At 43.2% G+C, this 16,353-nt stretch overlaps 2 protein-coding genes across 11 annotated transcripts in view; one reads left to right on the top strand and one right to left on the bottom strand.

The window, feature by feature from the left end:
- The window catches only part of GOLPH3 (golgi phosphoprotein 3), a 37,276-nt gene extending 33,716 nt beyond the window's left edge, over window positions 1-3,560 (top strand). For both annotated transcript variants that reach the window (XM_037128969.2, XM_037128967.2), the window contains one exon: window positions 1,723-3,560. In XM_037128969.2, coding sequence (XP_036984864.1) covers window positions 1,723-2,147 — 425 coding nt within the window. In that variant the 3' untranslated portion in view covers window positions 2,148-3,560. The remainder of the gene's footprint in view (window positions 1-1,722) is intronic.
- An 8,677-nt stretch (window positions 3,561-12,237) lies between these two features.
- PDZD2 (PDZ domain containing 2) overlaps window positions 12,238-16,353 on the bottom strand; it is a 321,357-nt gene continuing 317,241 nt past the window's right edge. For all 9 annotated transcript variants that reach the window (XM_053657280.1, XM_053657279.1, XM_053657274.1 and 6 more), the window contains one exon: window positions 12,238-15,086. In XM_053657280.1, the coding sequence (XP_053513255.1) occupies window positions 14,920-15,086 (167 nt within the window). In that variant the 3' untranslated portion in view covers window positions 12,238-14,919. The remainder of the gene's footprint in view (window positions 15,087-16,353) is intronic.

Below are 16,353 nucleotides of genomic sequence, written 5' to 3' on the forward strand. Positions count from 1 at the left end.
GAATCCTGGTTTCCTTCCTGTCACTGTTTGTTCCCTGTATATTTTTCTTTATTTCACTTTATATAACCTTCACTTCTATTTTGCAACCATACTCAACCATTTCTGTGAGCATCCTGATTACCAGTGTTTTGAACTGTGCACCTGATAGGTTGGCTATCTCTTCATTGCTTAGTTCTATTTTTTGGAGCTTTGATCTGTTCTTTCAGTTGGGCCATATATTTTTTTTTTTGTCTCTCTGCACCTGTTAATATAGTAAGAGGCGGAGCCAATGTATCATTGGCTAATGTCTTCTTCTGCTCTGTAGGTTGTTTTTTTGTTTGGTTGATAGTTTCCTTCCTTTCCTATGCCAAAACTTTTTATTTGATGTAGTCCCATTTGTTTATTTTTTCTTTTGTTTCCGGGCCTGGGGAGACATATCCAAAAAAATTTTAGTACTAAGAGTGATGTCAGAGTTTACTGCCTATATTTTCTTCTAGGAGTTTTACAGTTACAGACCTTTCATCCACTTTGAGTTTATTTTTGTATGTGATGTACAAAAGTGGTCTAGTTTCACTGCTTGTGCCCAGCTTGGGGCTCTCTGGTAGGAGCTATAAAGTGATCTGCAGTTGGTTGCTGCTTATGCTGGTCTTAGAGCTGCTTGGGAGTGGCTGTTCTGCAAACCAAGTCTGGCAGCTACTTGCTGGGCTTGGGAGCCTTTGGTGGGCTCCATGACATGAGCTGAGGCCAACTGCCACTTTTGCAGTTTTGTGGCTGCTTAGTTGGGGCTGTGTTCCAAGGTAAGACTGCTTGCTACCTGTGCCAGGCTTGGGGCTACTTGATGGTAGTTACAATGCAAGTCGAAACCTGTTGCTGTTTATTTCATACTTGAGATAGTTTAGCTAGCTCAATGAGGACAGCCGCAGCTTTTGGGTGGTTCGTGGGTCTCTAAGAGAATTTAGGAAAGTCCACAGCATAAGCTGAAGCAGGTTGCCTGCTGGGAAGACCTGCCAAAAGAACTTCTGCTGGGCACCCATGTTGGGTGGGGTGGGGTGGGTGGGGTCTCGGAATCGCCTGAGCAGGACCACTGGTGTTAGCCAGGTTAATGGAGAGCTAAGATTTGGGCCTTCCTCTGCTGGACAAGCTGGGTGCGGGAGGGCCCAATTAAGGAACACTGGCAGCCTGGGAGAGAACAGCTCTTACCCTGCCTCTCTGGCACTTTTCCCTGAAGCTAGTCAGTTTAGTTTCTTCGTTTGTGGTGCTTTTGGAGCTGCGGCCCCTGCCCTGGAGCCCAGTGGAGTGACTTTGTTTTAGCGAGCCCCTATGCCAGCCTCTCAGCAGGAATACCTGGGACTCCTGCAGCCCTTGTTCTCAGTTCCATACAGTCCCGGCTGGTTTGCACAGCCAGGTGTTACGGGGACTCCTCTTCCCACCACTGGTGCACAGGGCTGAGGCGCCCCAGTGGAGCTGAGGCCCTTTGCTCCTTGACACCTCCACAGCCGAGGTCACATCACCCATTTCATGTCTCTGTCTCTCCTACCAGTCCTGTAGTGGCTTCTCCTTTATGTCCTTAGCTATAGCATTTAAGTTCAGCTAGTCTTCAGGCGGTTCTCAATTATGATGGTTTTATAATTTAGTTGTATTTTTGCTGGAGTCATGGGAGGCGGCGAACAGTGTTTACCTACTCTGACATCTTGACCGGAAGTCAGTACCTATCATTTCTAACTACTTAAATCTTTTATTTAGGTGAAACATGGAATCCATTAAAACTTCATTATCAGTTAAGAAATGTGCGGGAACGATTAGCTAAAAACCTGGTAGAAAAGGGCGTGTTGACCACCGAGAAGCAGAACTTCCTCCTCTTTGACATGACGACGCACCCCCTCACCAACAACAACATTAAGCAGCGCCTCATCAAGAAGGTCCAGGAGGCCGTCCTCGACAAGTGGGTGAACGACCCTCACCGCATGGACAAGCGCCTGCTGGCCCTCATTTACCTGGCTCACGCCTCGGACGTGCTGGAGAACGCATTCGCCCCCCTTCTGGACGAGCAGTACGACTTAGCCACCAAGAGGGTGCGGCAGCTCCTCGACTTGGACCCCGAGGTGGAGTGTCTGAAGGCCAGCACCAGCGAGGTCCTGTGGGCGGTGGTGGCGGCCTTTACCAAGTAGCCCCGCCCCGAGGGGCGTGTCCTCCTGTCTCTCTCCGCCGACTGCTTCTGTTCCACGGACTTCTAGTTTTCTGCAATTTGTACTCCCCTACACTAACATTGGCTTTTGTTTTATAAAATAATAGGAAGTTATTTTTTTTTAATGTACACAGGATTCTGCTGGTACGAGAGGCCTTCCTCTTTCTGTTTGAAAAGTTTTACTGCCATATTGGCATTCCATTCTCACCATTACCTATTTTGAGTTTCTGGTGTGCTTTGACTCTCAGAGTCCCTCCGGTCTGGTCACACGTGCACCTTTGGGTTACCTCCGGTTGAGTTTTTCCCATAGGCATGTGCACATCTCACAGTCTGCCTGCAGTTCACACAGAAATCACAAAAAGGCCTTTAATTTACCAAAGGTGAAAAACTGTATGAGGACATTTTATGCATAGACCTCAGTTGAGATGTATACTTAGTAAAATTATTTTTAAAATTTAAACAACATACAAAATGCCCCTTGAATTTTGCTTTCCATGAAAATCTGTTATGCTATTTGTTAGTTTTAATTATGAAATCATACAGGTCCAGTTGTTTCACAAAGCCAGTTTGGGATGAGCTACATTCCAGGTATGCTGTAGATAGTTTGAATTATATATAAATTACCCCTTCTTCTGGCCTCCGTCTTAGCATTTTGCAAGATTTAATCAGTTTTACACCTGGTGCCCCTCACTTCAGTTACTATTATTTGAGGGCAAAATAGACCTCTCATCATTGAAGGAGAAAGAGGTGTGTCTGATTGGTCCGGAGGTTCCTTGAGCTGTGCCATTCATGACACTCTTTTTGCAGTTTTTTTGCTCTGTTTTATCATTTCTGTAGGGAAGAGGCTTGTGACCAGTACTAATCTTGAGTACAGTATTTTTGTTTGTTGATCACAAGTAAATTAATGTCTTCTCTTAAATCTCACTTGTCCACTTTCTTGAAAGAAAAAATCAAATCTCACTTATAGCAGACACTGCATGTAAATTGTTAGCAAGTAAAGACCAAGGTCAGATGATGAAGAGTTTTATAGTAGAAAGCTCTGCTGCATTTTAATTTTTATATACAATTATGACGATTAGCACATTGTAAGAATATAAACTTTTGATTTTTAAAGTTTATTTTTACTATTTCTTTATTACTTTATTATATACCACAATTCGTTTCATAATGTAAATACTATATAGTGAACAAATTAAATGTCAAATTTTTTATTATCATAGTTCATGTCAGTAGTGGGGCTTTCTTCAGGTATGTAGAGATTTTTTTTTTTTTTGGTTAAAATTCAATGCAAAAGTACTAGATTGTGAATAACTTCAGATTTGAATTTTAAGGTATTCCCTAATATGTATACTATGTTTTTATCTGAAGTAATAAATAAACTGTCATCTTGAAAGTGCCTGAATTAGAGCAAGTATGTCATTTGTATTTTTGTATTGAGTTTTCTTTATAATGAAGTTTCACTTACCATTGTATAGCGTGGTAATAATTCAATACAAGCTCTTCTTAAAGAGCCACGTAGTAAATATTGTAGGCTTTAGGCCATTGATGGTATCCGTTGCAGCTACTCAACTCTGCTGAATGAAAGTTGTCGTAGACAGTGCAAATCAATGGGCGAGGCTGTGTTCTAACAAACCTTAGTTACAGAAACAGGCGACTCTTCATGGGCAGTAGCTTGCCAGTCCTTGTTCTGACGCTGGAAGAAGACAGATTTTCTCTCCATTGAAATAACCTCCTTTACCGCCAAAAATGACACTACTGGTGGTAAGTATAGAAAGTATTAGTTTATAGGTTCTTCCCATAAAATGGATACTGGAAACTGATGACTAGTATTGGAATTTATTTTCAGGTGAAGATTTATTGTTTTATCCTCAATAAGATTCTAGAAGTAACGGCTCTTTCCAAGGGAGCCTTAATTTCAGCAGCGTCAGGATTCTCAGGCAAGGGGAGAAGCCCGGCCCGCTGCGTCAGTGTCGTGTGGAGCCCCACTCCGGCGCCGTGCGGTCTGGAGGGAAGGTTTGTCCAGAACTCTTTCTCCTCCTCAAAGCTTGGATGGTGTAACTCTGTGAAAACATTGCGTGTGGTAGGAGTGGTGTTTTCACAGGTTCTTGGTGCTTGGGTTAAAAGCCTTCAGATCCAAGAATCAGGCAGTGAATTTTAATATAAAACTTAGATAAAGCTCTGTCGTGCAAAGAATTAGTTGCTGTGGCTTTTTGACCAGTGGTTTTTAGTTGAGGTGTATTCCTTAAAATAACATGATCTGGAACAATGTTCTAAAAGAATGGAGAAAGGAAACTTATTGAATGCATGTTCTGTGCATGGTTAAGTATTTTATGCCTTGTTTGTTTTGACCTCCCAAAACCCCAGTTACAATCTTCATTTAACGAAGACAGGCTTGGGGAGGATGATTCGCTCAGTCGCACATTGTGTGGTAAACATTTGAGCTCTAAAACCTGAAGCGATTGGGTAACAGTAATGGCATTCAACTGCAATTTATCCTTCTTATCTGGGCACCAGGCGGGGGCTTCTTTTCTCTAACAGACCAGAATAGCAGGCAGGCATGCCAAAAATGGTCATACTTGTGCAAAATAACTGATAAAAAGGACATCCCTGTTCTATTGTACTGTCTTGGTATATAACTCACATAAATTATTTCTTAGGGATAAAAAAATTGACTAATTCTATATATTCTCAGAAGAAAAAAGCATTGCCCAGTGTCCAGTGGCCAAAGAAGCCCCCGGCCTGCTGCAATGGGACTGTCCAGGGGTCTCTCAACATGTTTGGTCACTGGGTTCTTCCCATTGTGTGTGTACAGATGGGTCCATGCTCTTATTGCATATAACACGTCTTTGAATTTGGTTATCACCCAAGAGAAAGGGAAAGAGGCTGCTGTCTGGCCAGTGCAGTGGTGATACTGGACCAGTAGGTAATGACATCCAGCCTGATGATGACCAGGCGGGCATGGCCACTTTTGCCCTAGGAGCATGGAAACCATCCATCACCAGTCTGTGAGGTATTTATTTTTTGCGAAGTTCAATTCTGACTCTATGGCCTCTCTGTCTTGTATTCACTTACTATGTATTGTCATAATATTTTTCCGTTTCACTTTCATTCAGATCAAGGTGACCGATAGACAGTCTGAGGCAATTTCCAACTCATTGCAGCCCGTCAGGTCCCAGAATGCTGTGCCTGGCTCTCATAATTACATTCTGCCCAACTGTCACACAGTCTTCAATAGTGCCAGCGAGGTAGTGTTAATATTCACGACCTTGCAGGCTGTCCTTCAAAGGGCTGTGGGTGGTAACGTCGTTCACGTTGGTGTGCACGTGTTCCCCTCCCGACAGTGGAGGGAGGTGGGCGTTCACCACTCCGGTGTTGCACGGTGGTTCCCGTTAGCGTCCTTGTGTAGTGGTGTGGTGTGCGGTGTGCTTTTTGTGCTTGCATGGTGGAACGCTTTCAGAATGAGCGCACATCATTCTTTTTAATCATTTTTGGCTTCATTATGTAACTTTGTTAAATCTCCTATTAATGGACATTTAGATTAGTCTCATGTTTTTCATTATTGCAAACAGTATTTTAACGTGTATGTATCTTTATATTTGTCTGACTTCTGTAGGAGGAATTAATAGAAATGAATTTGTTCAAACCGTATGCCTTGAAAGTGTGAAAGATAACGCCAGATTGATCTGTAAGATTCATGTTCACTTGCATGTCCATCAGTGATGTGAAGGCTGGTTTCCCTATCCCCCGGCTAGTACCAGGCTAGTAGAGGGTCTCATTGACTGGTCTTTGCCGAGCTAATAGGAGAGAATTAACAATTTGTTGTAATTACTGGGGTGGGGGGGGTTGGTTATCATTTATTGTCTTTATTGGTAATTTGTATTTTATTTACTCTCAATTACCTGTTTGTGTTCTTTATTCATTGTTTGGATGGACATCTTTCTACGAATTGATTCATCAGGACTTTTCATGTATTATGGATATTAACCTTGTGTCTGTGATGTACTTGGCTTCTCCCAGCCTTCAGAGTTGATATACAGTTAGTTTTTTTTTTAACATTCAGTAGAACGTCAGGTTCTGTGTTGAACATGGGCTTTGTGGAGACCTTAATTGTCCTACTGAAGTCATCTGCATGGTATTCAGGTTTGGGGTATGTATATTTCATAAACATTTTGGGGGGTATGATTAATTATAACAAGTACAAAAATCATATAAACAAATGTATATCTTATGAGTACACATGTATATAAGCATTCCATGTAATTTTTACAATTACAATACATGTAGAAGATCACATAAACAAATGCAGGGGCTGATGAATTATTTTATGGCAAATATGTTTGCAGCTGTCACCCAGGTCGAGGGGTGGAACTCGGCGGCTGTGCAGAAGCTCTTCAAGGCCTCCTTCCAGTTACTGTCTCCTGGTCCCAACCCAGTGTACGTCTCATAACTTTGTTCTCTCTCATCTTCTTTCATTTGTCATGTGATTGTAAGTTTCTCCTACTTTATAGGTTCTCCTCCAACCCCTCATCTCTTGTTTATTCCCTTGCTAAATATTTTTTGATGAAATTGGATCACTTGTCCTGAGAGTTTCCCAAAGTTTGGACTTTGCTGAGTGCATCTGCATGTAGTTTAGTGTGTTTCTCCGACTTCGTGCTTCCTGGGAGCTGGTCGCTGGGTCCTGGGGCTTCAGCAGAGGCGGGTTAGTGTGAGTGGTCAGCACTGTTTCCTGGACGGCGCCTGCTTCCTGAAGGAAGCACGTCTCCTCTCTCGGCCTTTGAGGTGTGAGCAGCCTTGTTGCTCAGTGCTCAGATCCTGCACCTGGGGGTGCAGAGGGGTGATGTTTTAATTCTTGGTTTTTTTCCTTTATTAGCTAGAATTTTGCTATAAAAATTTTAAAATAAAGAATTTTGCTTACCTTTATTTACCTTTTAGTACAATTTGTAGAGGAAAAGTGGGATGCATTCTAACCCTAAATTATTATTAAATACATAATAATCCTAGCATTCACCAAAGGTGATTGATTAGTTTTTTTTAAATACCATAAATTTGTGAAAATACAACTTGTTTTATCTTTTAGTTTTCTTCATAAGTACTACCAGGATTCTCTATATGGAAAAGCGAAGATACAGCTTTAAGACAGAAGGTAGAAAAACTTTGTAGTTCTAAATTTGAATAGGAAGTATCAGTGTAACCTTAGGGGGTATTTCATTTTTTCCTTTTTTCATTGTGCAAACAATGTGATATGAGACTCACTGTTCTAACCAGTTTTGCGTGTGCAGTTAGTTCAGTGCTGCCACTTTGTGTCGGTGCTGCTGCATCTGCGTTGTCAGAACAGTGCAGTCGCACCCCGGGGTCTCCCTTTTAATCATCTCAACTCTTCAAGTAAATACATACATACTTAATAAACACTAGTTTGTTAGTCTTCTGAAAGGGCTTCTGATCGCAGCATTCCCTGAGTTGATATGCAGATGACAGTTTATCTTCAGCCTTTTATTTGAAAGTCAGTTTGGATGAAATTCTTGGGTCACATTTTTTTTTTTCTCAAAGTATCTTTTGTTCTTTTTGTCATAAAGCATTACTGTCAAAGTCTGATTAAAATATTATTTTCTTTCCCACATGAATGCCTTATTTCTTTTTGCTTGAAACCCATGGGATTTTCCTGCTAATTTTTTCCCGGTGCTGCTGTGGGGTGTTTTGGTCTTGGTTTTGGTTGTTCTGGGATAGAACGAGGTGTGTTCTTTCAGTGTCTAGTGTCAGATCTTTTATTCTCTGGAAGCAAGGGAGGGAGGTGGATTGGAGGGGTGGGGAGAAAATATGGGCAACTGTAATTGAACAATTAAAAACCTAAAAAAGTAATAAAAATTTTTTATCTTCATTTTCAGGAAGAGGGAAATTTTAGTACTTGTTCTGCTCCTTCATTTAGGTTTTCCCCTCAGAGTCTGGTGGAGGGGGCACCTGTAGGAGTGTGGCCGGTGGCGTAGTGGTGTGGGTGTAGCAGTTTGTAGTGTTATCTTGAACATTCCGCCTGAAATCACGGGGTGTGCTTGAGTGTGGTATTGTTATGTTCCAGAATTACATGCTTACGGTTTTGTAATAAAAAAGGCATCATTTATGCCAGACCCTGTATATCTTCTGTATTTGTCAGCTTTGCTTGGGTGCTTTTCTCTTTATTACTGATCTTTAAATATTTTACCCTTTTTAATCTTCTCTTATTATTGTGTTTATTCACTGTGAATGATCTTTTTAGTTTAGTAGTTTTTGCAATTGTTTTTCTCTGAGGTTTAATGCCCAGTTTTTAATTTTTTCTAATTTCAGTTTGTATTATTCACATTTTCTTCATGCACTTTAACTAATTTTGAGGTATTATAGTTTTCGTTGGTTTCTCAGGCACGTCTTTCTGGTGGGCTTTTGCTGTCTGGAGGGAGTGTGTTTGCTGCTTACGCTCCTTTTTCTTCGTGTGGGATTTGAACTAGATCATCGTCTGGTGCCCATTTTTACATGGTTACCGTTCCTGGTCTGTGAGGAGGGCAGGTGGGTCAGGGTAGCTTTTCTAACTGTGTTTATTCTCTAGACCTCTCTCTTCTGTTTTGGTGGAGCATAAAGAAATATGACGGCTTACTCTCATATCTGGCCCTGCTCCCCGTTACCTGGGCCCTGTTTTTCTTGATCTCTGATGTTCTTGTCCCACTCAGCTCGCATTCTGTTCCTGAGATGTCTCCTCAGTGTGGGGAACTGGCAGGTCTCTTCTGAGAGCACGCGACCTGCATCAGCCCTCTGGACCTTGCTCTGGGAACCCGCGTACTCGCCCACTGTGAGAGGGTGAAAAAACTAGTCCAGTCTCCACAGCCCTGACCCAGTTGCTCCTCTGAACTCCTGCCGATTATGGAGCGGGGAGTGGGGTGGGGGGGTCTCAGGGCCATAAGATGCCCTGTCACTTCCTTCTACTTGGACTTGCACAGATCCTACTACCAGATTGCTTTTGGTAGTTTTCCCCTGCCCACTTATATATCTTGGTGTTGGGAGTACTTTCACACTAAGTTTTGTTCTAGATGTTTACCAAAGTTTTTCTGTACTAGTTGCTCCGTGTGTGTGTGTGTGTGTGTGTGGCATTGGCGGTGTAAGGAGTAAGGAATGCTGGGAGATGAGATTTGAAAACTGTCATCTGGCTTGAATCTGCTGTGATAGCCCCCATTAGTTTGTATGTAGTTTGGTTAGGTTATGAGTCTATGGCTTTATAATAAACCTTCTGAATTTACCATCATACTCACTTTATGATTAAAACAATGTATTTGGCTTTTTAGATGGTTTGTTTTCCTTTCTTGCTTTTAAATCTGTGACCACCCTGGAATTTTATTTTGTTGTCAGGAATTTATTTGGTGCCAAGGTATTCAGCACCGCCCCCCCCACTTGCCACCCCCAAATACCTAGCCGATTTTTCCAGAACCAGTTACCGAATAACCATGTTTTCTGCTCTTTGAATTTAGAACGTTCCCTTTGAATTCAGAAATACATACACGCACATTTGGCTCTTTTTCCAGTGGTTTGCCTGTCAGTTCTGTGGAAGAGGAGCCACTGTTTTAATTATGGGTGTCTCTGATAATAGGGCTAGTCCCACTCCAACTTTGCTGTTTCAAAATTCTCCTGGCTGTTTTTACATGTGGACCAAGTGGACTTCAGAATAATTTTTCAGGTTAAAAAGTTCTTTTGAGATGATGATCAGACTTACATTATACTTACAAACTGGTCTGGGGAATTTGGAATCTTACAGTACTGAGTTATCCTGTTCACGAATAAGCTGTATCTATCTCCCCATTTGTTTGAGTGACTTTTGTTATGTCTCTTAATAAAATACGTTCTTTTTTCAGGTTTGCCAGCCTCGGCTAAGGTTAAATATATGTTTCCATCACTGTTGTGATTCAGTGTTTTTTGCCATCTGTGTTCTGTTGGTTATTATTTATATATAGGAAAGTTCTTGTTTTGGTGAATAATTTGATAGCTACCTTACTGAATTCTAATATTTTAATAATTTTTAAATCGATGTGCTTATGTTCACATTGGCCTAACTATATCATGTACAAATTATGATACTTTTGTTTCTTTTCACTACTTACCCCTCTTTAGAAATTTTGCCTAATTGTATTGGCTTGTACCTTCAGAACGTATGTTACTCAACAAACATCTTTTTCGTGTGTTCCTGACTTTAATGGGAGTGATTCTGGGGCTTTTCCAGGCTTTTAAAAACTGTCCGCTGGTATCTTTCACAATGTTTTTTCTCTTTTCTCCTACTAATCTAATGAACTACATTTTGGATTTCATAACTTCAAGCCATTTCATGCATTCCGAAATTAGCATCATGTAGGCGTGGGTTTTGCCGAACCTGATAATGGAAGTGGGAGGTGTTGGGGGAGGGTTTTTCCGAGCCTGTCCTTGGCCCAGCACTACTCAGTGGTGGACCTTCAGGGCTCCGGGTGTAAGCACTGTGCAGTTCTTCCCCCAGGACGAGAGAGGACAGTTGGATGCAGGCCGATTTTCCCCTTCACTCAGACCCTCAGCCGCCTCGGCCATGTCGGACTTCAGAAGGGGTGTGGATCAGTCAGTGCCTGCTGTGTCCTTCCAGCCAGCGAGCGGTGGCCGCTGATCTCGCATGGAATCAGGTTAGCTCTTCCGTCACAGGATCCTATGTGGCAGGGGCTCCCCTCAGATCAGACCCCCCCCCCCAAGCCCTCACCTGTTACTCCTCCAACCCACCTTGGCTGACCAGGTGCTGTTCTGAGGAGGGGAAACGGCTCCGATTCTAGTGCTCCCTGCCTTTTCTAGGGCCCGCCTCCCCCTCCGACTGCATCCCTCCAAGTTAAGGGTCCTCAGAACTCCTCCATACCACCTTCGCTCTCTCCCATCCAGAGGGCACGGGATCCCACTTCATTGTTCTCCTTCAGTTGCTCTCGGGGCTCATTGTACATGTTATTCATAGAATTGGTCTGTGGCTATTTCTGGATTGTATTAAAGCCCTAGTTTTCCTCTTTGTTTATTTCAGTGGGTTTCAGAGAGGTTCCCCTAGCCAAAAGCTCTATTCTAGTAGAGCCAATCAGAGTCTGACTTTTGGGGGGGTATAGAGAAAATCAGGCAGACAGCCTGGGAGCGAGTGGGGCCAAAGTTAGGACAAGAGCATTCGTAAATCTCTAAGTCGAAAAACGGTGAGAAGAGCTGGGGGGAGGCAGCCAGTTGGTGGCGAGGAGTGGGGCCTACAGAAGCCGACCCACGACCAGCGGCGGCGGCCTGTTGCTCTAGGGCCCCTTGTAGGACCCACGAGCCCCCGAGTTCCTCTGGGCTCCGAGGCGTGGTCACAGGCTGGGTCCCATTCTCGGATTTCGGTGAGATTCCGTCCTGCCTTCTTAAGTGGGCTGCTTCAGGTTGATGCCTGCATCTTAAAATCGAAAGAACCCAGATAAGGTAGATGCTTTTTGTTTCACTCTGTGGGGTGGAATCCCAGATCATCCGAGTATTCTAGGAGAAGGTGAGTGGGTGGGGGTTTTGAGAAAAATGAAGAGCACGGTCATTGTGAAGAATGAAACACCAACAAGGAAATGTCTGCCAGGTAGCGTGGGGTGTCCATTTGAGGTTGGAAACCATGAATTTATAGCAGCCTTGTTCTGTGTGGCCGTGGGGTTTTCTGTAGGACTCAGCATGTAGAAACCGAGCAGTTAGCTGGGTGGATGGCTCTGGGGTTTGGGGGGGCAGGGGGCTGAGCCTGCGGGCAGGGTTGCACTTGCCATGGCGTCTAGTCTAAGGAGAGTTGGGGTGAAGGGAGGTTCTGGTGGGGGGGAGAACGGGCAGTTGTCAGCGGGCTTGTTGGGATGGGAGACAGGCGGTAGTAGGGAGTGAGGGTCAGGAGGTCGTGGCATTGGTTTTGGAGGTTTCAGAGGTAGAACGTGGTGCAGTGGTGCGAGATTCTGAGTGCAGCTGTGGGAAGGAGTGATTGAGTTGATGTTCTGTTGCCTTTGTACATCTTACCCACTTAGATAATAATTTAGATCACATCTTGACCTTTCAAAAGGTTATTCTGGAGATGCAGAACTAGAAAAACTAGTAAGCAGAGTGTTTATTTTTTTTAAAATTACTTACAAAAGGTTGTTTACAGAGATGTGGGTTTACATAACAGTGACAACATTTTAAAATGTACAGGCTATTTCATATTATTGCACTTACTCTTTAATAATATAAGGCATTTTTACTTTACATAAATAATTATGTATATCATACAACCAACAGGTGCGGTGCCAATTAGGTCAAACAAAGTTAAATGAGATGCATACGGTAGAACAGAAATGAACTCAACCTACTTCAACCTTCATGGTTGATCCTGGCAACTATGATTCACGTATCATAACACATATTTACCCTCATAGCTTATTGTGAATGACCGACCAGTTAAAAACCAAAACAATGAGCGTTTTAGTAGGACAATACCATTAGTGTTCACTTCAGAAACTGTGGGAACTTATTAGACTAATTAGAAATACTAGTCATGCCTTGAACACTGAACACAAATAAATAGCTCTCTATCTTAGGGTCAAAACAGTTTAGCTTCTGCTTCCTCCCTTATGTTCAAACTGTCTGCCAGGGAATCCTTCCAGCAAGATCTATGAGAAATGGCTGATGACTTGAACAGAGTTTGGTGAGCCAGAGGTCCGCCCGTGCATTCCTCAGGTGCGAGTGAGGGTCGGACACTCGAGGGAGACCCCCCCCACTCCCCCACACTGCTGGGCATTGCTCTGGAAAGCCCTGCCCGGTCACAGAGGACAGGACTGCTCCTCGGGCACAGCTGGGAGTAGAGGCCAAAATCTGTTTTCAGTGTTGACTTCAAATAGTCTCGTGTCAAGGAAACAAACCACAAAACTGACCCCCAAAGACTTAAAAACAACCTAGCATGCAGCTTGCACTGAGTTTCTAGAGTATCCTACCTGGAATTATAGTGGAAAGTAGAGGCTAAATTAATCAGGTCCTTGCTAATTCCTGTACTACATTTCCGCTTGTATAGCCTGTTAAAAAAAAATGAGAAATGTAGGCTCACACCAACCAGACATTTCACTCCCATCTGAGAGAGCCCTCTGGCTCAGATGCACAGAGGTTTATTGGGATCATACTCGCAGAAAGGTGGTGTACAGAGTTGACGGCTCAAGCGCCTCCGTGATTGGGGGTGTAATGACCCGAGTTCCTCTTCTAAGCCACGGGCCCAAGCTGCAGGTTATTAAAGACGCTCCAACATAAAACCTTAGCGTCGTGATGTTCACAGGTGTGCAGTCTCACCTGTATTCCCTAAACTCAATCAGCTAGCCTGTGCCCCCCTTGAGAATTTGGATAGTAACTACATAGTCCTGCTCTTTTACCTTGAACGAGGGACTTGCTCTTGTTCTCCATTCTCCTCTTTACTACCCTTTGGTGAATGAAGCTGATGAGAAGTACGAGGGGAGAAAAGCCCATTTTGTGACAAGGAACAGCACCGATGAAGCTCCTGCTTTGAAAGGAGAGCAGCTGGGACAAGTTTCACAAGCAGTGTGAGTAACAATGGTCTTCTGTAGGGTAGCAGTTGGGCAAAAGGAAGACTTTGCAAAACAGACAAAAATAGCAAAACTTCAGTCGCTGCAGAGGTATGTCATTACACCCAGGTCAGCAAAAGTGATCCAATGCTTAGAAACAGCCCGTTTTTTAAAGCTTGCTGGGAAGGGGAAAGGAACGACCAAAAAAGTCCCTTGAAAGAACTATTTTAAGCTCCTCTATTTGGATTGTAAATATAATGCCTATGTTTATAAATCCAAGGACACTAAAAAGATACTTGATTTCTAAAAATTGAAAATTACTGGTTGGAGTACATAAAATACAGGCATAGAAACCCAGTGACTGCAATGGTTCTGCCTGCTCTTGTGTTGGCCAGTCTTGAACTCAAGCTCGAATTCAAAACCAGTTCCCAACTGAATACAAGGTGCTTTCAGAGCTGGAACTTCCTGCTTAGCAGCAAAGTTCATGGCTATTTAGTACAGTTGATCAGAACTGCATTTCGGTAAAAGAGCCTTCCGACCTACACTTCTACGAGGTTACGACCAACACGCCATGGTGCTCAGTAACCCACTGAATTGTACTCTGCATCTGTACATTGCACATTACACTCACTAAAACACACCACTTCCTGTAGTTTGCTTTTTCACTTTGGATAATTCCTGAGCTCAGCCTAACCATTAGGTCATAATTGATTCATATATATATTTTTTATGTCTCCTTTTCCAGGTAACATCCAGACCACGGCTCTCTCCATTGCATGTCCCTCAAGTCTGGTTACTTACAAATTTACATAAATCTGGAGTCTGTTCAGTTATGACGTTTGCACGGACTCTGTGGGCTCCCTAGTTGGGTGGATCAGGTATGTCAGGCGAGGTGGCAGAAGGGAAGCGAAGGTCCAGCTGGGTGTTGAGAGAGGGCCGCATGCCACTTCTGTATCCCCATCAGGAGCAGTGAAAGCTGGGGGAGCAGCGCTGCGACAGAATGAACCCTCCTGGCCTGGGTGGTCCTGGCAGAAAGCTCCCAGAGTCGAGCTTCCTGTGTCAGTGAAAGTGGAGATTTTTGTGGTCCTTGCCCACGCCAGTGCGCCTCTGCTGTTTCAGGAAGCCCTGGTGTAAAGAAGTCTGATTTGCTAAGGTATGGAGGGGACAGAGAAAGGCGACTCTCGTTCACAACTGTGAGTGTCCCCACTCGCGCTGGTCTCAGGAGGCATTCCTGTGCTTCCTGATCACCAGCTGCACGGGTCCCTCGGGGACCGACTTCATGATGTTCCAGGCATCGAAGTGCAGGAGCCCCACCAGGGGTTTCCCGTTAATGGCGAGGATCTCATCCCCAGCTTCGATTGTTCCGGCCTGTTCAGCCGCACCGCCTGGGGGAGGGCACACAGGACATGGCTCGGTACTTTCATGGCATTTGCAGGGAACTCCAGGGGCACAAAACGCTTCACTGAGAAAAAGCTCTGTGTGGTCTGTTGGTAGTCTTAGTGCAGACACACAGCACGTGTGTCCGCAAGAAGAAACCTGACCGCCTAAAAAATTCACGTCTGTAACCCGTTCTCCTCCCCCTGCAAAACATAAGCAACCTAGGGGAAGCTATTTCAAAAGAATACAAAATAAAGAGAAAGTTGAACAAAGGAAATCAATGGCTAAAAATCCAAATGGCCAATAAATGCAAAAAAAAACACCAAAAAACAGGTTTAACTTCTAATTGTTAACAGACAGTGGTTAACGTATTCAAGTTTGACTGTGGAAATATACTTTTCCACTTAAACAGCTTTCACATATTTACACTACAGCGTGGTGTAGGTTACAGCAAGATTATGGGCTTCGAAAAACAAGTTTAAGCCCCCTTGTATTTACTTTCTTGCACATACACATCTAAAACAATTGTGAAAAAGGAAACACACTGGCTGTGGAAGCACTTATGGAAAAAAGGGCATTGAAAGAAAAATTCCCAAATATGAAAAACAATTTTCTCATAAAACTGACCAAATGTAGCTATCCCATCCTAAATTTTCGAGAATCACTGTTAAATATTATATATGTGTACACATGATTATGGTTGATTGTAAAGGTTAACAAAATAATAAAAATATAGCTGGAAGAAAGTAAGTTCAAATCCAACTCACTCAAAGAAACATTTTAAGTTCAAATCCAACTCACTCAAAGAAACATTTTATGTTGATGAGGCAGACACTGTCCTTAGTGTAAGCCAACCCTAACATGAATTTTTAATACAGCAGTGCTAGTAATTAGCATTGAATTTAGTTATAAAACAATACTAATATTCAATGCGTTAACCCTATCAGTATTATGAAATATATATATACCGATATTGTTAGTATAATGATAGTTAGTATATTATTCAGCTCAGGAAGATACTTTTGAGAGCGGTTCAAGATCATAAATGCTTCGGGTTCACAAAGAGCCCTTATATCTACCAACTGTTTTACTCCCCTTAGTCTGGGATTTGCAGACTTACTTACATGTAAGTCTCCCTGGCTGGCTGTTCCGATGGCGTTACTCAGCTGGGCACATTCGTGTGAGTGAACCTGTGTTCACTAAGAACACAGACAGGGATGAGGAGTTAATGGTACAAAGAAGTTGGGGTGCAGACTTAAAGCTACACAGCCTGGT

Source organism: Artibeus jamaicensis, unplaced genomic scaffold, assembly GCF_021234435.1.
Source record: "Artibeus jamaicensis isolate MK-2021 breed Jamaican fruit bat unplaced genomic scaffold, CSHL_Jam_final scaffold_369, whole genome shotgun sequence".
NCBI lineage: Eukaryota > Metazoa > Chordata > Mammalia > Chiroptera > Phyllostomidae > Artibeus > Artibeus jamaicensis.